The sequence below is a fragment of the Podarcis bocagei genome, assembly GCF_964188305.1.
Source record: "Podarcis bocagei genome assembly, chromosome: 16".
Classification (NCBI taxonomy): Eukaryota; Metazoa; Chordata; class Lepidosauria; order Squamata; family Lacertidae; genus Podarcis; species Podarcis bocagei.
Genome location: NC_138142.1, coordinates 41,488,016 through 41,509,674, shown reverse-complemented (window position 1 = coordinate 41,509,674; position 21,659 = coordinate 41,488,016). Strand labels below are relative to the sequence as shown.

The following is a 21,659-nucleotide window of genomic DNA, read 5'->3' as shown; positions in this document are numbered from 1 at the left end:
TGCAGACCCCTGGTCTAGCCCTCTTTTAAAGCCATAGCTCACCTGGTAGCACATGAGACACTTAATCTCAGGGTCATGGGTTGGAGCCCCACGTTGGGCAAAAGATTCCTGCGTTGCAGGGAGTTGAACTAGATGACCCTTGTGGTTCCTTCCATCTCTACCATTCTATGATTCTAAGTTGGTGCCCATCAGTATCTCTGGTGGGAGTGTCAGATGCTGGTGGGGGTTGCTCGTGAGTAACCAGGCAGGACTCTGACCTGTCTTTTACAGGTTTTATTGCGCAAACTATTTACAGTGCAGATCTACCAAGTTCATGTCTGTCTTAGTCACTTGCAGAATCCGGGAGTGGCCCTTTCCGGCTTCTCCCCCAACATAAGAACTTCGGCACCCCAGGGCTCCTCCTCTCTTCCTTGTGTTTCACCTGTCTGTGCAAGCTGGGCGACGGAAGTGGCGTGCGTCCCTCTTGGGCAGCCTGGCCAGGTGAGGCGCTGGGGCTCTCAGCATCATCCTTGAGCCCTTTCCTTCCTGCCTGGCCAGGTGAGGCGCTGGGGCTCTCAGCATCATCCTTGAGCCCTTTCCTTCCAGCCTGGCCAGGTGAGGCGCTGGGGCTCTCAGCATCATCCTTGAGCCCTTTCCTTCCAGCCTGGCCAGGTGAGGCGCTGGGGCTCTCAGCATCATCCTTGAGCCCTTTCCTTCCAGCCTGGCCAGGTGAGGCGCTGGGGCTCTCAGCATCATCCTTGAGCCCTTTCCTTCCAGCCTGGCCAGGTGAGGCGCTGGGGCTCTCAGCATCATCCTTGAGCCCTTTCCTTCCAGCCTGGCCAGGTGAGGCGCTGGGGCTCTCAGCATCATCCTTGAGCCCTTTCCTTCCAGCCTGGCCAGGTGAGGCGCTGGGGCTCTCAGCATCATCCTTGAGCCCTTTCCTTCCAGCCTGGCCAGGTGAGGCGCTGGGGCTCTCAGCATCATCCTTGAGCCCTTTCCTTCCAGCCTGGCCAGGTGAGGCGCTGGGGCTCTCAGCATCATCCTTGAGCCCTTTCCTTCCTGCCTGGCCAGGTGAGGCACTGGGGCTCTCAGCATCATCCTCGAGCCCTTTCCTCGCTTGGCTGGCCATGAGGTGTGTGAAGTTTAACCATGAGGTGTGTGAAGAAGTCCTTCCTAGAATTATTACAATGACTTCTACATTTCGTGCCCTTATATTATTATATCTTCCTTCTGTCTGTTCTGAATTGTCTTGATATTCAGAATCATTTGATGTCTAGAGCTTTGAGAGCCGAAGAAAAACCACCCGTTCACTTTTCCCACGCCATGCAGAATTTTTATATACACCTATCATACTGCCCCCTCCTTGCCTTTTCTCTAAACTAAGAAGTCCTCCCCCCCCCCAAGTTGTCACTTTCCCTCACTGGGGAGTTGCTCTGCTCCCTTGATGGTTTTGGGTTCCCTTTTTCAGAACCTTTTCTCAACTCTGCAGAACCTTTTCTCAACCTTTTCTCAACTCTCCTCAGGTGAGGCAGCCAGAACTGTACACAGTATTCCAAGTGCACACCATAAATTTATACAGTGGTACCTCAGGTTAATAGGGACGCAGGTGGCGCTGTGGGTTAAACCACAGAGCCTAGGACTTGCCGATCAGAAGGTCGGCGGTTCGAATCCCTGCGACGGGGTGAGCTCCTGTTGTTCGGTCCCTGCTCCTGCCAACCTAGCAGTTCGAAAGCACATCAAAGTGCAAGTAGATAAATAGGTACCGCTCCGGTGGGAAGGTAAACGGCATTTCCCTGCACTGCTCTGGTTCGCCAGAAGTGGCTTAGTCATGCTGGCCACATGACCCGGAAGCTGTACACCGGCACCCTCGGCCAATAAAGCGAGATGAGCGCCGCAACCCCAGACTCGGCCATGACTGGACCTAACGGTCAGGGGTCCCTTTACCTTTACCTTACCTCGGGTTAAGAACTTAATTCGTTCTGGAGGTCCATTCTTAACCTGAAACTGTTCTTAACCTGAAGCACCACTTTAGCTAATGGGGCCTCTTGCTGCCGCCATGCAATTTCTGTTCTCATCCTGAAGCAAAGTTCTTAACCTGAGGTAATATTTCTGGGTTAGCAGAGTCTGTAACCTGAAGTATCTGTAACCCGAGGTACCACTGTATTGTTGTGAGTTCAGGGAACCCCTGGAATCTTGCACCGCTCGGAGCCTGGGGTGGCACACAACCATATGTTGCATTGAGGCAGAACTGGGCATCCGTTGCGCTTCTTGGCACAACTCACAACTTGGCTGCTTTCGCAACCCCTCCGGAGCCTGCCAGCGGTTGCTTTGCACCTGACATGCAAGCAAAATGGTTTTTTTATTTTTATTTTTTAAAACTGCCCCGTTTGCCTGTTAGTTTCAAAACTGCCCTGTCAGCTCAGGCATGCGCTGCCTGGTGGACTGCATTTTGCAACACTACCTCGAGCCAAGAGTTTTTGCTAAACTCCACTTGCTTGCTTCCTTTCCTCTCCAGCCCAGGAACCCAATATGTTTTTTTTCCTGCCTTCTGAAACTAGAGTTGGATCTCATCCTGAACTGCGTCTCTGTGTGTGGGAAATAAACACCATCCAAGCCGGGGAACAAATCTGTCCTTTGTGGCTTACTGAAAGTGAGGGAAACTACTGGATTTTGACCCTGAATCCTCCTCCCACTTCAGCCTCTCCTCCTTCCAGTTGCCTCCTCTAACAGCTTCTTTCTCTCAACACTCCCCTTCTCCGCCCATTCAGCTGGTATATATAGCCCTTCAGAGCAGACCTCAGAGTCTGTGCGCCTCCTTTTTTGCTGCTGAATTCCTCAGAATCTGGGAAAAAGGGAGAAGCAGAGGACTCCAGTATGGGTAAGAGAATAACCACCTCTTTCTGCTTTTCACCCAGCTGTGTGATCTGTAGGAAAGCGGAGCTTGCCCTCCTTCTGATTCTTATGTGGCTTCCAGCTACCTAAAAATCAGAGAACATGCTCCGGTTTTACGGTTTTTTGCTCTGCAATCCTGTACACACAACCCACACGCCTCCAAGTTTACATCTTGGAGGGTTGAAAGTGTGTGTGTGTGTGTGTGTGTGTGTGTGTGTGTGTGTTGCTTTTGCAGCTTAACCAGCCAAACTTGTGGGCGCTGGTATGGTTTCTATCGCAGAACCTTTCCATGCGGTCTCTGGTTTGGGTTGCAAGTTCATGCATGTTTCCTCGGGAGTAAAGCCTCGTGGAACTCCAAGAGAGGCTTGCTTTTAGGTAAATGCGCCCGTCAAAGTGCGCTGCGCAACTTTTATCCCCGTAGGGGCAGTCTGGAGAGAGCACATTCCATAGAAATCCATGGGGCTTCCACGAAAATACGCTCTCCAAGTACAGTATTTTATTATAAATACACAACCTCATTAATTTAATATGCTGATGACAGGACGTTAGCTGAAAGGCTAGGGGTTACCTTAAAAGAACTGATTTGACTGGCTCAGCAGGTTTTGCTGGCATCCGTCTGTCTCGGGAGACAGTGGAAGAGTCACCGTCGGGGTGAAGTCAAACTGTTGGAGAGTTACAGCGCTTGCTGTGGCTGTAGAGAACAATACAGGAGAGACATGTTTTATTGCAGCCGGGGCAGATGAAGGCGCCCAGTTTTGCTGCTACAGGTGCACCTTGGCGTTTATTCTCTCTGCGCTCCTCCCAGTGGTCATTCTCCTCTGGTCATTGCTGTGGATTCAGCAGGTTTACTCTTATGGATTCTAACCTCACAGATACAGAATCAGAGGCTTGAAAGAGACCCATGAATACCATTTAGCAGGTTTCCCCAAATCTGGGTCTCCGGAAGTTTTTCGGACTACAGTTCCCATCATCCCTGACCACTGGTCCTTGTAGCTAGGGATGGTGGGAGTTGTAGTACAAAAACAGTGGGAAACCCAAATGTGGGAAACTGTGGTCTAGATTGATCCACCAGAACCTATGACATTTTAAATTTGACATAAATATGTATGTGTGTTTGTGTGTACACACACAAACACACATCTACGGACACATAGGTTAAATAAAACATGTTTCCTCAAAAATACTTTTTTTTGTTTTGATTTTACTGAGGCTTACTCCCAAGTAAGTATGTTTAGGATTGAGCTTTAGTATTTTTCATAGCCTGTGAGCAGTAATTCCACTTTGAAACTCCTGCCCAGTCCTGTGCATGTTTACATGGAGATAAAGTTTCAATGTTTTTCAACAGAGTGTCCTCCTTTTGTGCTTCTATCTTGCATAGAGAGAACTATGGGCAAATCTGCATAAGTTGTGAGATTTTAGGGCCAGCAGATGAATTGCGCAAGGTGCCACTGGGATGGAGAGACAGGCCTTTTGAAAGTCCAAATACAAAATCTGGAAGATCTGGAAAGTGCAGACTGGTCATGCACCACGATCTGTTTGTGCCCTGCTTCCCCAAAAGCCAGCCTAAAACACCTAACAACACGATATAAAATTGTATACAACAATATCGAAAGAGAATCAAACAATCTGAAAAGTGAATAAAAATGAGACAGTAAGCCTATAAACAATTCACAGACTCACAATGGTGGAGGGGACCTTAAAGTTAACCTTGTCCAACCCCAGTCTGATTTTTTGATACTGGGAAAGATGGCAAAACAGGTTATAAAGTGATCAGTTTGTTCATGCTTGATTAGTAGGAGCATAGCTGTCAACTTACAGATTTGAAAATAAGGGACCAGCAGCCTCGAAAATAAGGGATTAACAATTACTTTGATAAAATACATATTTTGTTGCGTGCGAATGACTTTAGATACTTATTAGGTCCATGAATTACCATATAGCATATATTCAACACACAAAAAAGCAACAATTTGTTGTTGACAAAGCACAGCTGGACATAGAAAGGGCCCCATTACCTTCAGTAGCTTATTTAAGGGACATCATCCATAAGGGACAGCAGCGGGACATGGCGCTGGGATAAGGGACTGTCCTGCCAAATAAGGGACGCTTGACAGCTATGAGTAGGAGCAAGCATGGATTTCTTAGGAATAAATCCTGGCTGATTAATCTTGTCTCTCGCTTCTCAAAAATCAGGTTATTGTAGGAAATGCACCAAGAACCTGATTTGTGTATTGTGGGAATGCGGTGGACATAATTTATCTTTGCTTCAGCAAAGCATTTGACAAAGACCCCCATAATATTTTGTTTAGCAGACTGGCTAAATGTGGGCTAGATGGCTATGCTCATCAATGCTTCTTCATCAAACTGGAGGGAGGTTTTCACTGTGAGTGCCATGCAGCTGTCCTGGGCCCAGTACTTGTTAAAAAATTTTGTTAGTGACTTAGATGAAAGGGTGAAGGGAATCTTTATCAAATCTGTGGATGACACAAAACTGAGAGGAGTAGTGAATGCTGGGATAAAATTCTGGTATTACTGTACTTTGATAGAATGGAAATTCAGCAGCGGTAGATGCATTTAAAAAGGGATGCGGGTGGCACTGTGGGTTAAACCACAGAGCCTAGGACTTGCCGATCAGAAGGTCAGAGGTTCGAATCCCGCAATGGGGTGAGCTCCTGTTGCTCGGTCCCTGCTCCTGCCAACCTAGCAGTTCAAAAGCACGTCAAAGTGCAAGTAGATAAATAGGTACCACTCCGGCGGGAAGGTAAATGGCGTTTCCGTGCGCTGCTCTGGTTCTCCAGAAGCGGCTTAGTCCTGCTGGCCACATGACCCGGAAGCTGTACGTCGGCTCCCTCAGCCAGTAAAGCGAGATGAGCGACGCAACCCCAGAGTCGGCCATGACTGGACCTAATGGTCAGGGGTCCCTTTACCTTTACCTTAGATGCATTTAGGCAAAAACCAAACAAACAAGTATACAATGGGAGATACCAGGCTTGGAAGCAGTATATGTGAAAATGATCTTGGGACTAATCAATCCCAAGCTGAGCCAGCCATGTAACACTGCAGCAAAAAAGGCAAATACCATTTTAAGCTGCACTGATAGAATCATAGTTTCCAAGGCACGGAAAGTAACCACTCCACTTTAGTCTGTTCAACTGGAGGGCTGTGTCATTTTATGGGCAATTAAAATATCTCCAAACTGAAAAGTGAGTTCCTGCAATTTGGATATATCGCTTTATTGCTGTGATAAGGCCATCTGACACCAGTCGTCTCCTCTTTGCCTTCTTTTGCTTAATCTGTTACTTATTAAATCAAATATACTGCTTTGGGACTTGTCCAGCCCAAATTCCAGTTGAGCCCAAATCCCAGCTCCACTGGCTTGCTGCAGGAAATTCAACTCAAAAAGCGTCTTTTACAGGACAGTTCAAGACATGCCTACTTTGAGTTCAGCCCCACTGAGTTTAATAGGGCTTACTACCAGGTAAATGTGTGTAGGCTTGTAGCCATAAAGAATTAAGTATAAGCCAAAAAAGTCTGCCTGTTTTTTTGCAATAGATATGCAGCAGCTCCTAAAACTCGATAAGCTGGGATGAAGCAAACACATTCTAAGGGTTTTTATGTATCATAAAAAAAGCATTGACTGCACTAGGGAGTTTTGAAATGGACCCTGAAGAAACCCAAGAGGGAAAGCACATTGTGAAATTTGGAGCAAAATGTTGACAGACCCAAGGCCAAAGCAATGGGCAGCTTACGCAGAGGCCACATTTATCCGCTTCTTAGTCTCAATGTTTAACTGTGACCAATGGCCATTAACCAAGACTTGTGGCTACCCACCGTATTTTTTTTGCAACATATTCCATGCATTAATTTGGTGTTGGGTGAAAAAAAATATCCATCCTTTGTCTGTCCAGAATCTGCTGCAAGTTAATTTTGTAGACTTCTGGAGTCAGGTAGTACCTTGGCAATCTTCTGGTGTAAACCTCTATTTAAGGCAGGATCTGAAATGATCTCTTTCAGCTTCTGCCTTCTGGAAGAAAGTATAGGGTTATAAAGACTAGGACTAGCCGCCTGAGAAACAGTTTCTACCCAAAGGCAATTCTGGTTTTAAACGCAGTATAAGGGGTCTCTATAGGAGTATACTGTATTTTAAAATTGGGTTTCAGAGTTTTTAGGGGTTTTTGAACGTCTTATGTAGATTTTTCAATTTCATTGTTCTGTATGGGACAATGACAATAAATATATCGTATCGTAAATGCAGATTCTCACAATGCTGGCCTCACTAAAGTAAAGGTAAAAGGACCCCTGACCATTAGGTCCAGTCGTGGTTGACTCTGGGGTTGCGGCGCTCATCTCGCTTTACTGGCCGAGGGAGCCGGCGTACAGCTTCTGGGTCATGTGGCCAGCATGACTAAGCCGCTTCTGGCGAACCTGAGCAGCGCACAGAAACGCCGTTTAGCTTCCCGCTGGAGCGGTACCTATTTATCTACTTGCACTTTGACGTGCTTTCGAACTGCTAGGTGGGCAGGAGCAGGGACCGAGCAACGGGAGCTCACCCCGTCGCGGGATTTGAACTGCCGATCTTCTGATCGGCAAGTCCTAGGCTCTGTGGTTTAACCCACAGCGCCACCTCTGCTTAAATACCTCCAGATTCTAGTGCTATGGTGAGAAAGATAAAAGCTTTTCTCTGGATCCACTTCACACACACACACACACACACACAATATTTGAGTGCCTTCTAGAGTTCACTGTCAAGTCACACAGCAACAGGTTTGGCCGCTGAACTAAAACATGGGGTGCACCTTGCAACTTTTCCCAAGACAGATTGCAGCTTGCAGGAGTCCTGCAGCAGGGGCAGGACATTTTTGGAAAATGTTATCTTTGAATAGCTTCCCCACCCTAATCTCCAGATACTGTTTTGCTTCAACTACAGCCCCCGCTCTGACCATTGGCCATGCTGGCTGGGGCTGATAGAGTTCGGAGGGCACCACGTTGGGGAAGGCTGGCCTAGGATGTTTTACAATGACCCCGGGTCAGGCTCTTTGGGTCGGCGCCCGATCTCTTGCGTGACAGCAGCTGCCTAAGAGGCTTAACAGGACACTCCTAAAAAATACAATTTAGAGTGTGGGGTGTGTTTTAGCACAAGTAGCTGTCGGGTGCCAAAAATTCCATTTTCACTCCAGTGCCAAGTTTGTCCATTCCAGAGCTTCATGTTGCTTACACCCATTTCTTGGATCTCAACCAACCTTAAAAGTGGAACTGCTGTGTGGATCTACCTCAGCTGTGAGCCCCCAGCCCTACACTGGCATCTTTCTCCAGAGTAGCCATGCAGAGAGCTAGCAAGAAGAACCTCGCTAGGTCAGGCCTGTTAACGGAGAAACCTGAGGGCTCCCTTGGACAAAAAACAAGGACACCTGCCAGGAATACCAGAGCAAAACAGCAGCCAGTAGGCTTGGTCTTTATTGAAGACTGTCGCGACAGGACTCCCACCTGCCACAAGGTGGAACAAGATGGAAGCCCCGAACAAAAGAGCCCCCAAACTTTTATTTGCTGCTAATCCCCATGTTACACCCCCCAAACTGCATCACTCATACATCACGGTTACATCACGAAAGGGGAGGTCTGGTGGCAGGAATCTCAGCATCCTGGACCCTGCCCCATGGTTCCCCTTGCCCTCCACCAAACACCCATCAAGTGTAACAAAAGAGATATTTACATTTCCCTGTTTCCCAGCCAAGTTAATCACACCCTTTTGTCTTCACCTGGGTTTCTTATTTCTGGAATGGCTACCTGTCTGGCACTCGGGTATCAGGAGGCCAGGGATTATCACTCAGGCAGAGGGGCTGCTGAGTAGCTGAGCTCACCTGTCTATATGAATTTCTGAAGTTTTCCCACTGAGCCAGTACATAGATACCTTTATCAGTGAATTCTTACATTTGGTATCGTGCAGCAAAGGCCCTTTGAATAGATAGGAAGAAACTGTGATGAAGTGTTTTGTGGGGACAAGTCACAAAAGTCACAAAAGTGATTGTGCTGGTTTTGGTAGTGGGCTGTGTTGTAAATAAAAATATGCCCTTTTCCCTTATGGGGTATCCAAGAGCCCATATAGAGTCCTTACATAGGTTCCCTATTGGTAGGAGAAAATAACAGAGGCCAAACAGAGAATATTGAGAAGCAAAGCAGCTAGTAAGCCTGATCTTTATTGATCTGTTGCAACAGGGTGCTCCCCTCACCCGCAGGAGGGAGGAGGGACCCCGAACAATGAAGTGCAAGGCCTTATATGGACTTTTGAAATTGCCACCCTGTAGATGAAGACCAAGGGATGCGGGTGGCGCTGTGGGTTAAACCACAGAGCCTAGGGCTTGCCAATCAGAAGGTCAGTGGTTCAAATCCCCGCGACGGGGTGAGCTCCTGTTCCTCGGTCCCAGCTCCTGCCAACCTAGCAGTTCGAAAGCACCTCAAAGTGCAAGTAGATAAATAGGTACCACTCCGGCGGGAAGGTAAACGGCATTTCTGTGCGCTGCTCTGGTTTGCCAGAAGCATCTTAGTCATGCTGGCCACATGTCCCAGAAGCTCCCTCGGCCAGTAAAGCGAGATGAGAGCTGCAACCCCAGAGTCGGTCATGACTGGACCTAATGGTCAGGGGTCACTTTACCTTTTAGATGAAGACCACCCCTAGAAACATCATACATACATCACAGAAGGGGTGTAACCTAAGACCACCCCCCAGATACACCATACCTACATCACAGAAAAGGTGATCTAAAACAAAAATTTGAATGTTGTTTTTCCTGTTTGCCAGGTTATCTGATTGCCTTTCCTGATAGTCTGTCACCCATTAAAATGCTGGTTACTCAATTCCTGGGACAATGGGAAGGCTCCCTGACCCCCCCCCCCCACTTGCAGGGAAAATATTTGGTCACTTTGGGAATCAAAATGGTTTCAGGTCGGTCTTCCTGTGCTGATCTATGTACGTGCTTGGTTGGTACATGTATGAACACTACCATATATCTAAGACCTCAAAATACCTATCACACATGGCAGAGGGCCTTCTTGGTGGTGGCACCTGCCCTGTCGAACGCCCTCCCACCAGATGTCAAGGAAATAAACAACTATCAGACTTTTAAAAGACATCGGAAGGCAGCCCTGTTTAGGAAAGTTTTTAATGTTTGATGTTTTATCGTATGTTTAATGTTCTGTTGGGAGCTACCCAGAGTGACTGGGGATGTCAGCATGGCCCTTGAGCCAGTGCCACTAACTGGACTCATCCACTTCAGCCCCGACTGGGCTAGGCGAGCTGGGTAGCACTTCCAGAGACCACCTTCTGCACAGGAACAGGACTCACAGCTTAGAGTTGTGAGCACCAGATTCACTCCAACAAGAAGACAGTCGTCGCACAGCAGAGTATAGCAGAGTATAGCAGAGCATAAACGACTCGGAGAGCAGCTCTGTAGAATATCTTCTTTTATTCTATCTACAACTATAATACACAACTATGTACAGAGCTAAATGAGGTCTAAGCGAAAATGCTGAACTGCACTGAGTGTCTGCGGCTGCTCTTAGCAGCAACCTTATCTATACACACGATCTAACACTCAGTCTCTCTCTCTCTCTTTGATGTGAGGCTGGGGGTGAATAAGTAGAGAGCAGAAACCGCCCCTCCTCTCTGAAGAATCAGCAGAGAACATCAGCAGATTCTTGGATATGGGAGGGGTGAAATCTCAGGGGAGGCCCGGCCAGATGGGCGGGGCATAAGTAATAAATTATTATTATTATTATTAATTCTAATTTTAAAAGAAAGAAGTTAAGGTGTGCAGGAAGTTGAATTCTGCATGGGGAGTCATTCTTTACTCCCTGCATTCCCCTGTCCCAAGAAAGCAAACTAAAGACATTCACTCACATTAACACTTGATTGGGAGCCGCCCAGAGTGGCTGGGGAGACTCAGCCAGATGGGCAGGGTATAAATAATAAATAATAATTTATTATTATTATTATTATTATTATTATTATTATTATTATTAATCAAAAAGTCTGGGAATATATCTAGGAAAGGCATCTTTTGGGACCAGCAAAACTGTCACCTGCTGATCTTTCAACCATTTCAATTTGCAGCGAAATGCGGAGAGTGCGGCCCTGGATACAAAACGCCATTGGACGCTATGAAAGGTAAGGGGGCGAGGTCTTTGTGGCCACTTTTTATTTTTATTACAAGCATGCCTGTATCTTGCCAACTTTCGAAGGAGTTCAGAGCAAGCTTGCGTACCCCAACAGCACAAGGGGGCCCACAATTTATTTTTTTGCCAGTCCCAATTGCTGGCTACTGATTGTGTTTGCCAATAACCCTGTACTGGGGGGAAACCCAGTGCCTTGTCTGTGTCATCGTACGGGGATTTGAAGGTAGTGCTTTCTCTACTTCCCCACTGCTTTTTCATTTTGTGTAGTTCCTGTTCTAGGTTGTAAGTCTGTGGGCTGGGATTCCCTTGTTTATAACTTGTGTGCAGCTTAGTAACTGTTTCTAAATGAAAAACAAGAGCACGGTGAAATCCAATCTACCCATTGGTCCATTGAGTTCAGTAATGTTTATACGCTGATTGGCAGTGGCTCTCCAGCGATTCAGCTGGTGATCTTTCTCTTTCTTTTATATATATAGCATTTTTATTGATACTTGAACAAAAATGCATACCTATCACAAAAATATAATACACTGAAATATCTAAAAAAGAACAGAGGCAGGAAGAATATGAAGAAGAAGAGGAAGAAGAAGATGATGATATAAAGGCAGAAAGGAAAAGCATGGGAAAAGAGAAAAGAAAAAAAATATAAAAAATTATAGTTCTCTGTCCTTCAGCTAAACATATTATTCGCTCATTCTGTCCAGTACTTTTTCAATCTTCAAATCCAGATATTACAAGTTCATTTTCTCTTTCATGCAAAAAGTCCATAAGAAGTTTCCAGTCCTGAGTAAATGTCAATAATGATTTTTTCCTCTAATTAAACACATTACCTTTGCCATCTCAGCCAAGTCCAATAGTTTTATCAGCCATTCATCTATAGTGGGTAGGGCTGTATCTTTCCATCTTTGTGCATATAACAATCTCGCTTCTGTAATCTTACATTGGAGTGAACTTCCATCGTCCTTTTGCAGTTGTGTCTCCATTAAGCCTCATATAAAGAGTTTTGGCTTCAACTGAATATTAAGCTTTAAAATCTACTGCATCCATGTATTTGTATCCTTTTTACATGTCCACCAAGCATGATAAAATGCCCTTCACGTTCTGGGCATTTCCATTAAACATTTGAAACACCTTTATACATTCTAAATAGTTTAAAAAGGTAAAGGTAACCCTGACTGTTAGGTCCAGTCGTGACCAACTCTGGGGTTGCAGTGCTCATCTCGCTCTATAGGCCAAGGGAGCCAGCATAAAGCTTCTGGGTCATGTGGCCAGCATGACTAAGCCACTTCTGGCGAGCCAGAGCAGCGCATGGAAACGCCGTTTACCTTCCCACTGGAGTGGTACCTATTTATCTACTTGCACTTTGACGTGCTTTCGAACTGCTAGGTGGGCAGGAGCAGGGACAGAGCAACAGGAGCTCACCCCGTCGCGGGGATTTGAACCGCCAACCTTCTGATCGGCAAGCCCTAGGCTCTGTGGTTTAACCCATAGCGCCACCCGCATCCCTCTAAATCATGGGTAGCCAAATTAAGGCCCAGGGGCTAATCCGGCCTAGTCACCTTCTCAATCCGGCCCGCGAACGGTCCGGGCATCATCGTGTTTTTTACATGAGTAGAATGTGTCCTTTTATTTAAAATGCATCTCTGGGTTATTTGTGGGGCATAGGAATTCATTCCCCCCCCTTCAAAATATAGTCCGGCCCCCCACATGGTCTAAGGGACAGGGAACCGGCCCGCTGCTGAAAACGTCTGCTGACCCCTGCTCTAAATAGTGTATTGGGAGTTAAATACCAATGGTCTGGCAGGAGACCTACCTGCAGACCTTCTGAGACTCCAGATTCCTGGGACCCATGCATTGTAAAACAAGCACTGTACCACTGAAGTGGTCATGCTGATCAGATGGCCTCTGAAGCCCTGCACAGCTTAGGAAGGACAAAGGAAGCTTCCTTGTTCCATCTAACTCAGTGCCAATGTGGTGTAGTGGTTAAGAGTGGTGGACTCGTAATCTGGTGAACCGGATTCGATTCCCCGCTCCTCCACATGCAGCTGCTGGGTGACCTTGGGCCAGTCACACTTCTCTGAAGTCTCTCAGCCCCACTCACCTCACAGAGTGTTTGTTGTGGGGGAGGAAGGGAAAGGAGAATGTGAACCGCTTTGAGACGCCTTAGGGTAGTGATAAAGTGGGATATCAAATCCAAATCCAAACTCAGTGTTGTCCACACTGACTGGCAGTGGCTCTTCAGAGTGCCAGGCATGGGACATTCCCAGCGCTACCTGGATGTGCCAGGTTTTGAATCCGGGTTTTGAACTACGGCCCTGCCCTCTCTTGGGACTGGTTGCTTACTAATGTTTCGGTTTTCAGTTTTGCGCATTAAAGAAATTTAATGAAATTTGCACACCCCTCCCAAGGTTTCCTGAACGGCAGTCGCAGCCTCCATCAGGGAGTGGCAACTGTGTCCTAACACAGCAACAATAAGGAAATGCTTTCAAGCTAAAGAAACTCCCTCTTTCATTTTTCATCCACATCTGGGCACTGGGCTGTGGTTTATGAGGGTATCATTGCTACGGCTACAAACGTATCTGAAATGATCCTGGACTCCTCTCCTCTTCAGTCTTCAGGCCTTCATAACCCCCAGTAGGTGATATGTTAAAAGAAATATAGACGTTTTCATGCAGGTTTTTAACATTATGTAGGGCTGCCACTCCCCCACCAATATATTTTTATTGAGTTTTACAGTACAAATTTGAATTCAAACATTATACATCAACATCATCATTTAGAATTCTCTGAATCCTATGACTCTCCTCCGCCCTTCCATTGTTACCATTTTCAATCTTTTTTTCCAACTGCCTTCCTTGTTTTCTCTATTTTTTTTAAAACAAACCACTTTCACCATAATTCTTCGTATATTACAAGCATTACTCAAATCCTGCCAAAGTTTGTAGTTTGTTTACAGTGTTCTCTTAAATACATTGTGAATTTTCCCCATTCCTTCTTAAAATTCTTCTCCTCCTGGTTTTTGATTTTCCCAGTCAATTTTGCCATTTCGGGGTAGTCCATATTCATCAGCCATTTGTCTCTGGTTGGAACTTTTTCTTCTTTCCATCTCTGGGCCAGCAGCATTCGTGTTGCTGTCATCGCATACATGAATAGTCGTTTCTGCTCCTTTGGATCTCTGCACCTAAAATAGTAAAGGTAAAGGGAGCCCTGACCATTTGGTCCAGTCGTGACCGACTCTGGGGTTGCGGCGCTCATCTCGCTTTATTGGCCAAGGGAGCCGGCGTACAGCTTCCGGGTCATGTGGCCAGCATGACTAAGCCGCTTCTGGCGAACCAGAGCAGTGCACGGAAATGCCGTTTACCTTCCCGCCAGAGTGGTACCTATTTATCTACTTGCACTTCGTGCTTTCAAACTGCTAGGTGGGCAGGAGCAGGGACTGAGCAATGGGAGCTTACCCCGTTGCGGGGATTCGAACCGCCAACCTTCTGATCGGCAAGTCCTAGGCTCTGTGGTTTAACCCACAGCGCCACCCACGTCCCGTGCACCTAAAACAGTGTTTCCCAACCACTGTTCCGCGGCACACTAGTGTGCCGCGAGATGTTGCCTGGTGTGCCGCGGGAAAAATTAAAAAATTCGAAAGATTTTTTTTTAAAAAAAAGTCAAATTTTCGATTGGGGCGCCGTCACTAGATGACCCCTGGGGTTCCCTCCCTCCCTCCCGCTCTGCGCCTCCCTCCTCCTCCTCCTCCTCCGGGGAGGCCCTTCCTGGCTCTCGGCCAAGGCTTGGCGGCTGCCACTCACTCACTCGCTCGCCCACCCATCCCTCCATCCCTGCACCCGGCCTCTCCCCCTCCGTCCCCGGCGCGGGGGCTGCCGGGATCCGTAGTCCCCTCCCCCTTGGGCTCCGCGCCCGCGTGGGGTGCGCAAACTACGTTTCCCAGCGTGGCCTGGCGGGCCGGGCGTTTTGTTTGAAGCGCTCTTCTCCCAGCCATGGAATGAGCGCAGCGGCGGCGGCCGGGCGGGCAGGGGCTCTTCCGCGCAGACCCCGCGCAGCCTGCCTGCGCCCCCGCGGAGATCGGGCGGCAGGATGGAGCCCGGGGATCCCCGCGGAGGTGGAGCGGCGGAGGCGGAGGCTGCCCCCCAGGTAGGGCTGCGTCGGGGGGTGGTTATTTTTGCAATGCTGCATCCGCGCCGGAGGGGACGCATCGGACCGCGGGGAGACCCCTTGGCGGGTGTGCAAGGCAATGCATGCGTGCAGGCGTTGCATGGAGTGCAGTGCAATGCAATGGCAACGCGGCGCCCTGCATGCATGCATGCAACTTCCACCGGCGCTCCGGACTTGGCAGGTGAGGGCGGTCCCCAGTGGGCGGCAGAGAGAGCCGGGAGGGCGAAGGGGAGCCGGGGGGGAGCAGCGCTGCTCCCCGAGCCGAGCCCGGGGGGAAACTTCGGCGTCGTTGCGCCGGGTGTTGGAAGCGGAGGCTGGCGGGGGCCCCTCACCTGCAAAACCTGGTCGCCTCTCATATATTTCGTGCATTGCATTCATCGCCCGCTTTCTCCTCCAAGGAGCTCCCGGGGGCGCGCGTGGTTCTCCCCGTGTTATCCTCGCAACAACAGCCCTGCGAGGTGGGTCAGGCGAGTGGCCCAAGGGAGCACCCAGGGATTGTCCTGGCCAGGTGGGGTGATTTGAACCCTGCTCTCTGCCCGGTCTTCGTCCTCATTTAGCCCCCACATGTGCATGACTGTGCATGACTGAGGTTTTCCCCCCTCGTCTTGGCTATGGTGTGAGTCTGTGCTGTTAATTAATGGGGTTCTGCCTTCGGAGAAGATGAGCCAGCCCTCAAGGAGGTGATTATGTAATTTGCTAGCAATTCATGTCCCTCCCGGCGTGACGCTGCGCGCTGACGTCACGGGGCTGTAATGGTGGTGTGCCTCGAGATTTTTTTCATGAAACAAGTGTGCCTTTGCCCAAAAAAGGTTGGGAAACACTGACCTAAAAGACCTAGTAGAAAAGCATCTGGTTTTTCCCTAAATGTTATTTGGGAAATAAAAGGACTGCCATATTTAGTCATGTTAGATTGGTTAGATAGATTGAAAAGCATTTTGATTGGCTAAATAGTCCCCCCTGCCTTAATCCAACAGCAAATGTTTGAAATGTGACTATTTTTATTATTATTAAAAAAACAGATGCTTACAAGACTTTCAGATAGCATTGTCCTATGTCCTATGTTGTGGGAGGAACACCTCTTCATAAGACAGTGTTCCCACCTGTGAGAGAGGAGGGATGCCTCATTCCCCCCAGTGTGTGAGTGAAGATGGAAGACCTCTTAGAGGAGGCGTGAGGAGAGATACGGTACCTTGTCTCTCTCTCTCATGAGAGAGAATGCCTCTTCTCAGACGATACTGTCGGAGCCTCCGTACGACCGAGCTGAAATAGCTATTCCTCCGGCCGTATTTTCTGAATCTCCGACGGTGATTAACGACCTAAGCCTTTGAATGAGACTTCAGGCACGCTCCCCATTGCGCAGAGTACCCAGACAGCAGCAGAAGGAGCCAGAAATATGTGCTACATTGCTACTTTTATTTCTAACTACGCAGGGCAGAAAAGAATATGTGTCTGCTCTCTGTGAGAGACAGAAAAACAACAGTAACAAAGAAACAGGAAACCAGTAACTTCAACATCCATCTCCCGTGAGACTTCCAATAGTCTGGAATGTCAACAGAGTCTTGTGACTCCAAGAACTGCACAGTGGCATAACAGAAATCTAACAGATACTAGAAGGAGCACTCCATTCTGTGTGTCAAACAAGAGGGAGCACCTCTTTTTAAATGAGGTACAAGAAGGGGAGGAATGGCACAAGATGAGGCATTACCTTCTTGCCTGCCTCTTCCAAAACTACCCCTGTTGTGATGAATACCTCGGGTGACAGACGCTTCAGGTTACAGACTTCACTAACCCAGAAATAGTACCTCTGGTTAAGAACTTTGCTTCAGGATGAGAACAGAAATCGAGCTGCGGCAGCAGGAGGCCCCATTAGCTAAAGTGATACCTCAGGTTAAGAACAGTTTCAGGTTAAGAACAGACCTCCGGAATGAATTAAGTTCTTAACCGGAGGTAAGAACTGTACCTGCATCACCAAAAAGCAAAGTTTCTTCCCTTCTGCCCTTTAGAACTACTTCTCCCCCATGTGCAAATTCATGCATAAATGAATAAACGAAGCTTTTTAAAAATTGGCCTCATTTCATGGCAAATCAGGGATGGCCGGCTTGTGGCTCACGTGAGGGATTTGCCCCCTCGGGCGATATTATCTCACGTCATCGTTCCCCCACTGCTTTGACCTTGCCAAAGTCTAATGGAAGTCTTGCCCACCGTTTCATTCATGAGCAAAGCAGAGAATGTTCCAAGAAAGATACTGTTTGCATTGTTTGTCACATCCAAACGCAGCGGTGAAAGGGTGAGCTTTTCTCCTTTCCTCATCTGGCTCCCCTTAATACCAGTGTAATAAACAAAAAATCTGCCCTTATTCCCTTATGGGGGACACAAGAGCCCTTATAGAGTCCTTTGCAGGTTCTCCATCGGTCGGAGGAAAAAACAGAGGCCAACCAAAGAATATTGAGAAGCAAAGCAGCTAGTAAGCCTGATCTTTATTGATCTGTTGCAACAGGGTGCTCCCCTCACACGCAGGAAAGGAGGGAGGACCCAGAACAATGGTGTGCAAGCCCTTATATAGACATTTTAAATTGCCCGCCTTGGAGTCAAAGACCACCCCCAGAAACATCATACATACATCACAGAAAGGGCGGTCTACAGCAGAAATCGGAGTGCGTTGTTTACCTCCTGTCTGGCAGGTTACCTATTAATGCTCACTTGATTGGATACCCTGGGGAGCCTGGTCAGTCTTTTGTAATGATAACTACTTAGTTCCTGAGCCAGGTCACAGGCTCACCCTGTTCATACACAGACATACCCTTAAGACAGGATTTGTGAAGGAAAAGGCAATGGGGAGGCTCCTCCATTTGACCTTGCAGAGAAAACACCTGGTCAGGTTGGGAGTCAAAATGGCTCCATAGCTGCTCTCCTGTGCAACTTCAGACATGTGGCCTATATACCTATGTACGTCTTTGGCTGGTACATTTATGAATGTTTATTATATACATTAATTGATTTATTTCACCAGTGTGTTTGCTTCCCTGTTCCCCCACTCCTGGTGGCTCATACAAGGTTTTCTGCTTTTGGACAGGCCCCCGGGAAGAGATTGTATACCTGCCCTGCATCTACAGGAACACGGGAATAAAGAAACCAGACTACCTGGCCACGGTGGATGTGGACCCCAAATCTCCAACCTATTGCCAAGTAAGTATCTTTCAGTTTGCGAAGGCCGGTCACGCAACAAGGCTTGGCATGCGCCGATATCTTCAGGGTTACATTATTGCTCCACAATTGTGTGAGAAGTCCTGTTTGCTTTCCAAGGATAATTCTGAGTTGTATCTTGTAAAAGAAAACCAAAAAACCCTGACACATCCCCATAGCAAAACCCCACCCTAAAAACACTTCTAAAAGTGCAAACATTGCAATCCGCCTCATTCAGGCCGTTGCAGAAGTCATCTGTGACAGCTGCTCGCTTTAAAACTGAAGAGCGCATTCTTGCAGAACAAAAGTGGGGGTGTGGTGGATTTCCAAAGACTTCCCCGTTCATTCTCAAGTGGTTCAGATTGCTAAATCTTTTGTTTGCTTTCGTATACTTAGCCACACACTTTGTGGGGCAGTTGATCTGGTCCAGCAAGATATCTTGTCAAAGCTTGTTAATTTTGTTTTATTGTATATTTTCAAAAACCTTAAATTGTAAATAAATATTGCAAGTTGCCACGTCGGTGTATGAGAAGGGTGCGGGGGTGGGGCAACCTCAGAGTGATAATTGTGTTTAAAGATCTTCTTTTAAAAAAAATAATTAAAAAAAATTTTTTTTACCAATCACCAAAACACAAACAGTGAAACCCGGCAGGCGGCTGATACATTGGGTATACAATATTCAATAATACACATATTCAATAATAATATATTCAAATTAACCATATGTACACTTCTATATACCTTAACACTCCTCCATCCACAAGATTTATTTAACTTCTAACATTTTAATTGCCCCAAATTGTTCAAACCTGCCCAAATAATTCAGTATCTTCTCAAACCAATCCTCCTCTTTCTCACTGACCTTAAACCCTTTCATTCTGTGTATCTTCACAGTTAGGTATTCTAAAATTATAATATTCAGGTTTTTCCTCCATTGGTTCACCCCTAGCTCTTCAGCATTTTTCTAGTTACTCGCTATAATCTGTCTGGCTGCAGTTACCATAAGTTCTACCCATTTGCAAATGCAGTTGTGTTTAAAGTTCTAAACAACTAAGCATCCAGATATCTGAGACCGCCTCTCCCTCCTTCCCTACAGACACTCTCAGGTGTTAAGATCGACAGAGGAGACCCTTTTGGGAGTTCTGCCACCCTCAGAAGTATAGGGAATAGCAGCCCAAGAGAGGGCATTCTTTGCAGCAGCGCCTAAATGGTGGCGGCTCCCTTTCTGCCTCAAAATCTTCATTGTACAGCTTTCACCGTACGCCAAAGGCACACCTCTTTACACCTGAGATCTATTTTTATTTAACAAAATTGTATACACCTCTAAGCAGTCTACAAGAAATGTTGTGAATGTCAACAAAATCAGTTAAGAGCAAATAATTAAAAACATGTAAAAGATCATTAAAATTAAGCAGTGACAGATTAAGGATCAACGTGTTGGTATTGTTGTTGTTGTTGTTTAGACATTCAGTCCTGTCCGCCTCTTCGTGACCCCCTGGACCAGAGCATGCCTGGCCCTCCTGTCTTCCACTGCCTCCCTCATGCTGGTAGCTTCGAGAACACTGTCCCACCATCTCATCCTCCGTCGTCCCCTTCTCCTTGTGCCGTCCATCTTCCCAACATCAGGGTCTTTTCCAGGGAGTCTTCTCTTCTCATGAGGTGGCCAAAGTCTTGGAGCCTCAGCTTCAGGATCTGTCCTTCCAGTGAGCACTCAGGGCTGATTTCCTTCAGAATGGAGAGGTTGGATCTTCTTGCAGTCCATGGGACTCTCAAGAGTCTCCTCCAGCACCATAATTCAAAAGCATCCATTCTTCGGCGATCAGCCTTCTTTATGGTCCAGCTCTCACTTCTTCTTCTTCTTCTTTTTCTTCTTATTTCATAGGTCATCCATCGCCTGCCAATGCCAAATGTCAACGATGAGCTCCACCACACTGGGTGGAACTCCTGCAGCAGCTGTTTTGGGGACACGACCAAGAAGCGAAACAGGCTCATCCTTCCCAGCTTGATCTCTTCCAGGATTTATGTGGTTGATACAGGCACTGACCCACGAGCTCCGCGCCTCCATAAGGTACAGGTTTTTCTGGGGCTCACCAGAAACCACGCCCTCCGTTTTGCAAGTTCCTCTGTTGCTCAATGAATCAGAAGCCCTACCAGAGTGGCTCGCAGTGGGTCTTCGCTGTAGTATTTACAAGGCCATCAGGATTGAGGTTTCTTTGCAGCAGAACTAGTCCCTCACAAAATAGGTAATAATGTTAGCACTATGGATGGGGGAGGGACGTGGGTGGCACTGTGGGTTAAACCACAGAGCCTAGGACTTGCCAATCAGAAGGTCGACGCTTTGAATCCCCGCGACGGGGTGAGCTCCCGTTGCTCGGTCCCTGCTCCTGCCAACCTAGCATTTTGAAAGCACGTCAAAGTGCAAGTAGATAAATAGGTACCACTCCGGCGGGAAGGTAAACGGTGTTTCCGTGCGCTGCTCTGGTTCGCCAGAAGCGGCTTAGTCCTGCTGGCCACATGACCTGGAAGCTGTACGCCGGCTCCCTCGGCCAATAAAGCGAGATGAGAGCAGGAACCCCAGAGTCGGCCACAACTGGACCTAATGGTCAGGGGTCCCTTTACCTTTATGGATGGAGGATCCAATCCATTTAGTTTTGCATTTTAATGCGAGCCAAACAGATTCTAACTTTCCAAGTCCAATGCATGAACTGAAATGCCACCACCCTCCAAAATTCACACACTTCTCTGAACTTTGGGACGCAGTTCTCTAACAATGCGTACAAGAATGCAAATGTTAGGTGAAAGTATGCCTAAAAATGCATATAAGATAAAACAGCACACAGGAATGCAGTATATTAGGGGAAATTGCTTTCAGTGGTGAATACGTTAAGGGGAAATGGCATTTAAAGAGTATCATAGGAGAAATGTATGCTAAAAATATTCCCTTTAACACCGCACTAACCTTAGCTTTCTCTGTTCTACCTTTTCCCTTAGGCTGTCGAGCCCGTTGACATGTACTGGAAGTGCAACCTGGCTAATCCTCACACCACCCACTGCTTGGGCAGTGGCGAAATCATGATCAGCACCATGGGAGACCCGTCCGGCAATGGAAAAGGTGTTTTTGGGGGCTGGGCAGGCAAAGGAGGTGGTCTGGGCTGGGTTAACAAGAGCGCAAAAGCGAGTCCAAGTCCAAATTTTGAACGGAGAAAATTTCTGTTCTTCCACATGCAGTTTTTTAAATGCAGATTTGCACCCTGCCTTTTATTTTGCATAAT

The 21,659-nt window shown here is 47.3% G+C and overlaps 1 protein-coding gene across 1 annotated transcript in view; it reads left to right on the top strand.

The window, feature by feature from the left end:
- Positions 1-2,511: 2,511 nt before the first annotated feature.
- Positions 2,512-21,659, top strand: part of LOC308575142 (methanethiol oxidase-like) — a 34,470-nt gene continuing 15,322 nt past the window's right edge. Inside the window, exons 1-5 of the mRNA XM_081173684.1 lie at positions 2,512-2,857; positions 10,979-11,032; positions 18,278-18,390; positions 20,270-20,455; positions 21,379-21,499. Coding sequence (XP_081029810.1) covers positions 2,854-2,857; positions 10,979-11,032; positions 18,278-18,390; positions 20,270-20,455; positions 21,379-21,499 — 478 coding nt within the window. The 5' untranslated portion in view covers positions 2,512-2,853. The remainder of the gene's footprint in view (positions 2,858-10,978; positions 11,033-18,277; positions 18,391-20,269; positions 20,456-21,378; positions 21,500-21,659) is intronic.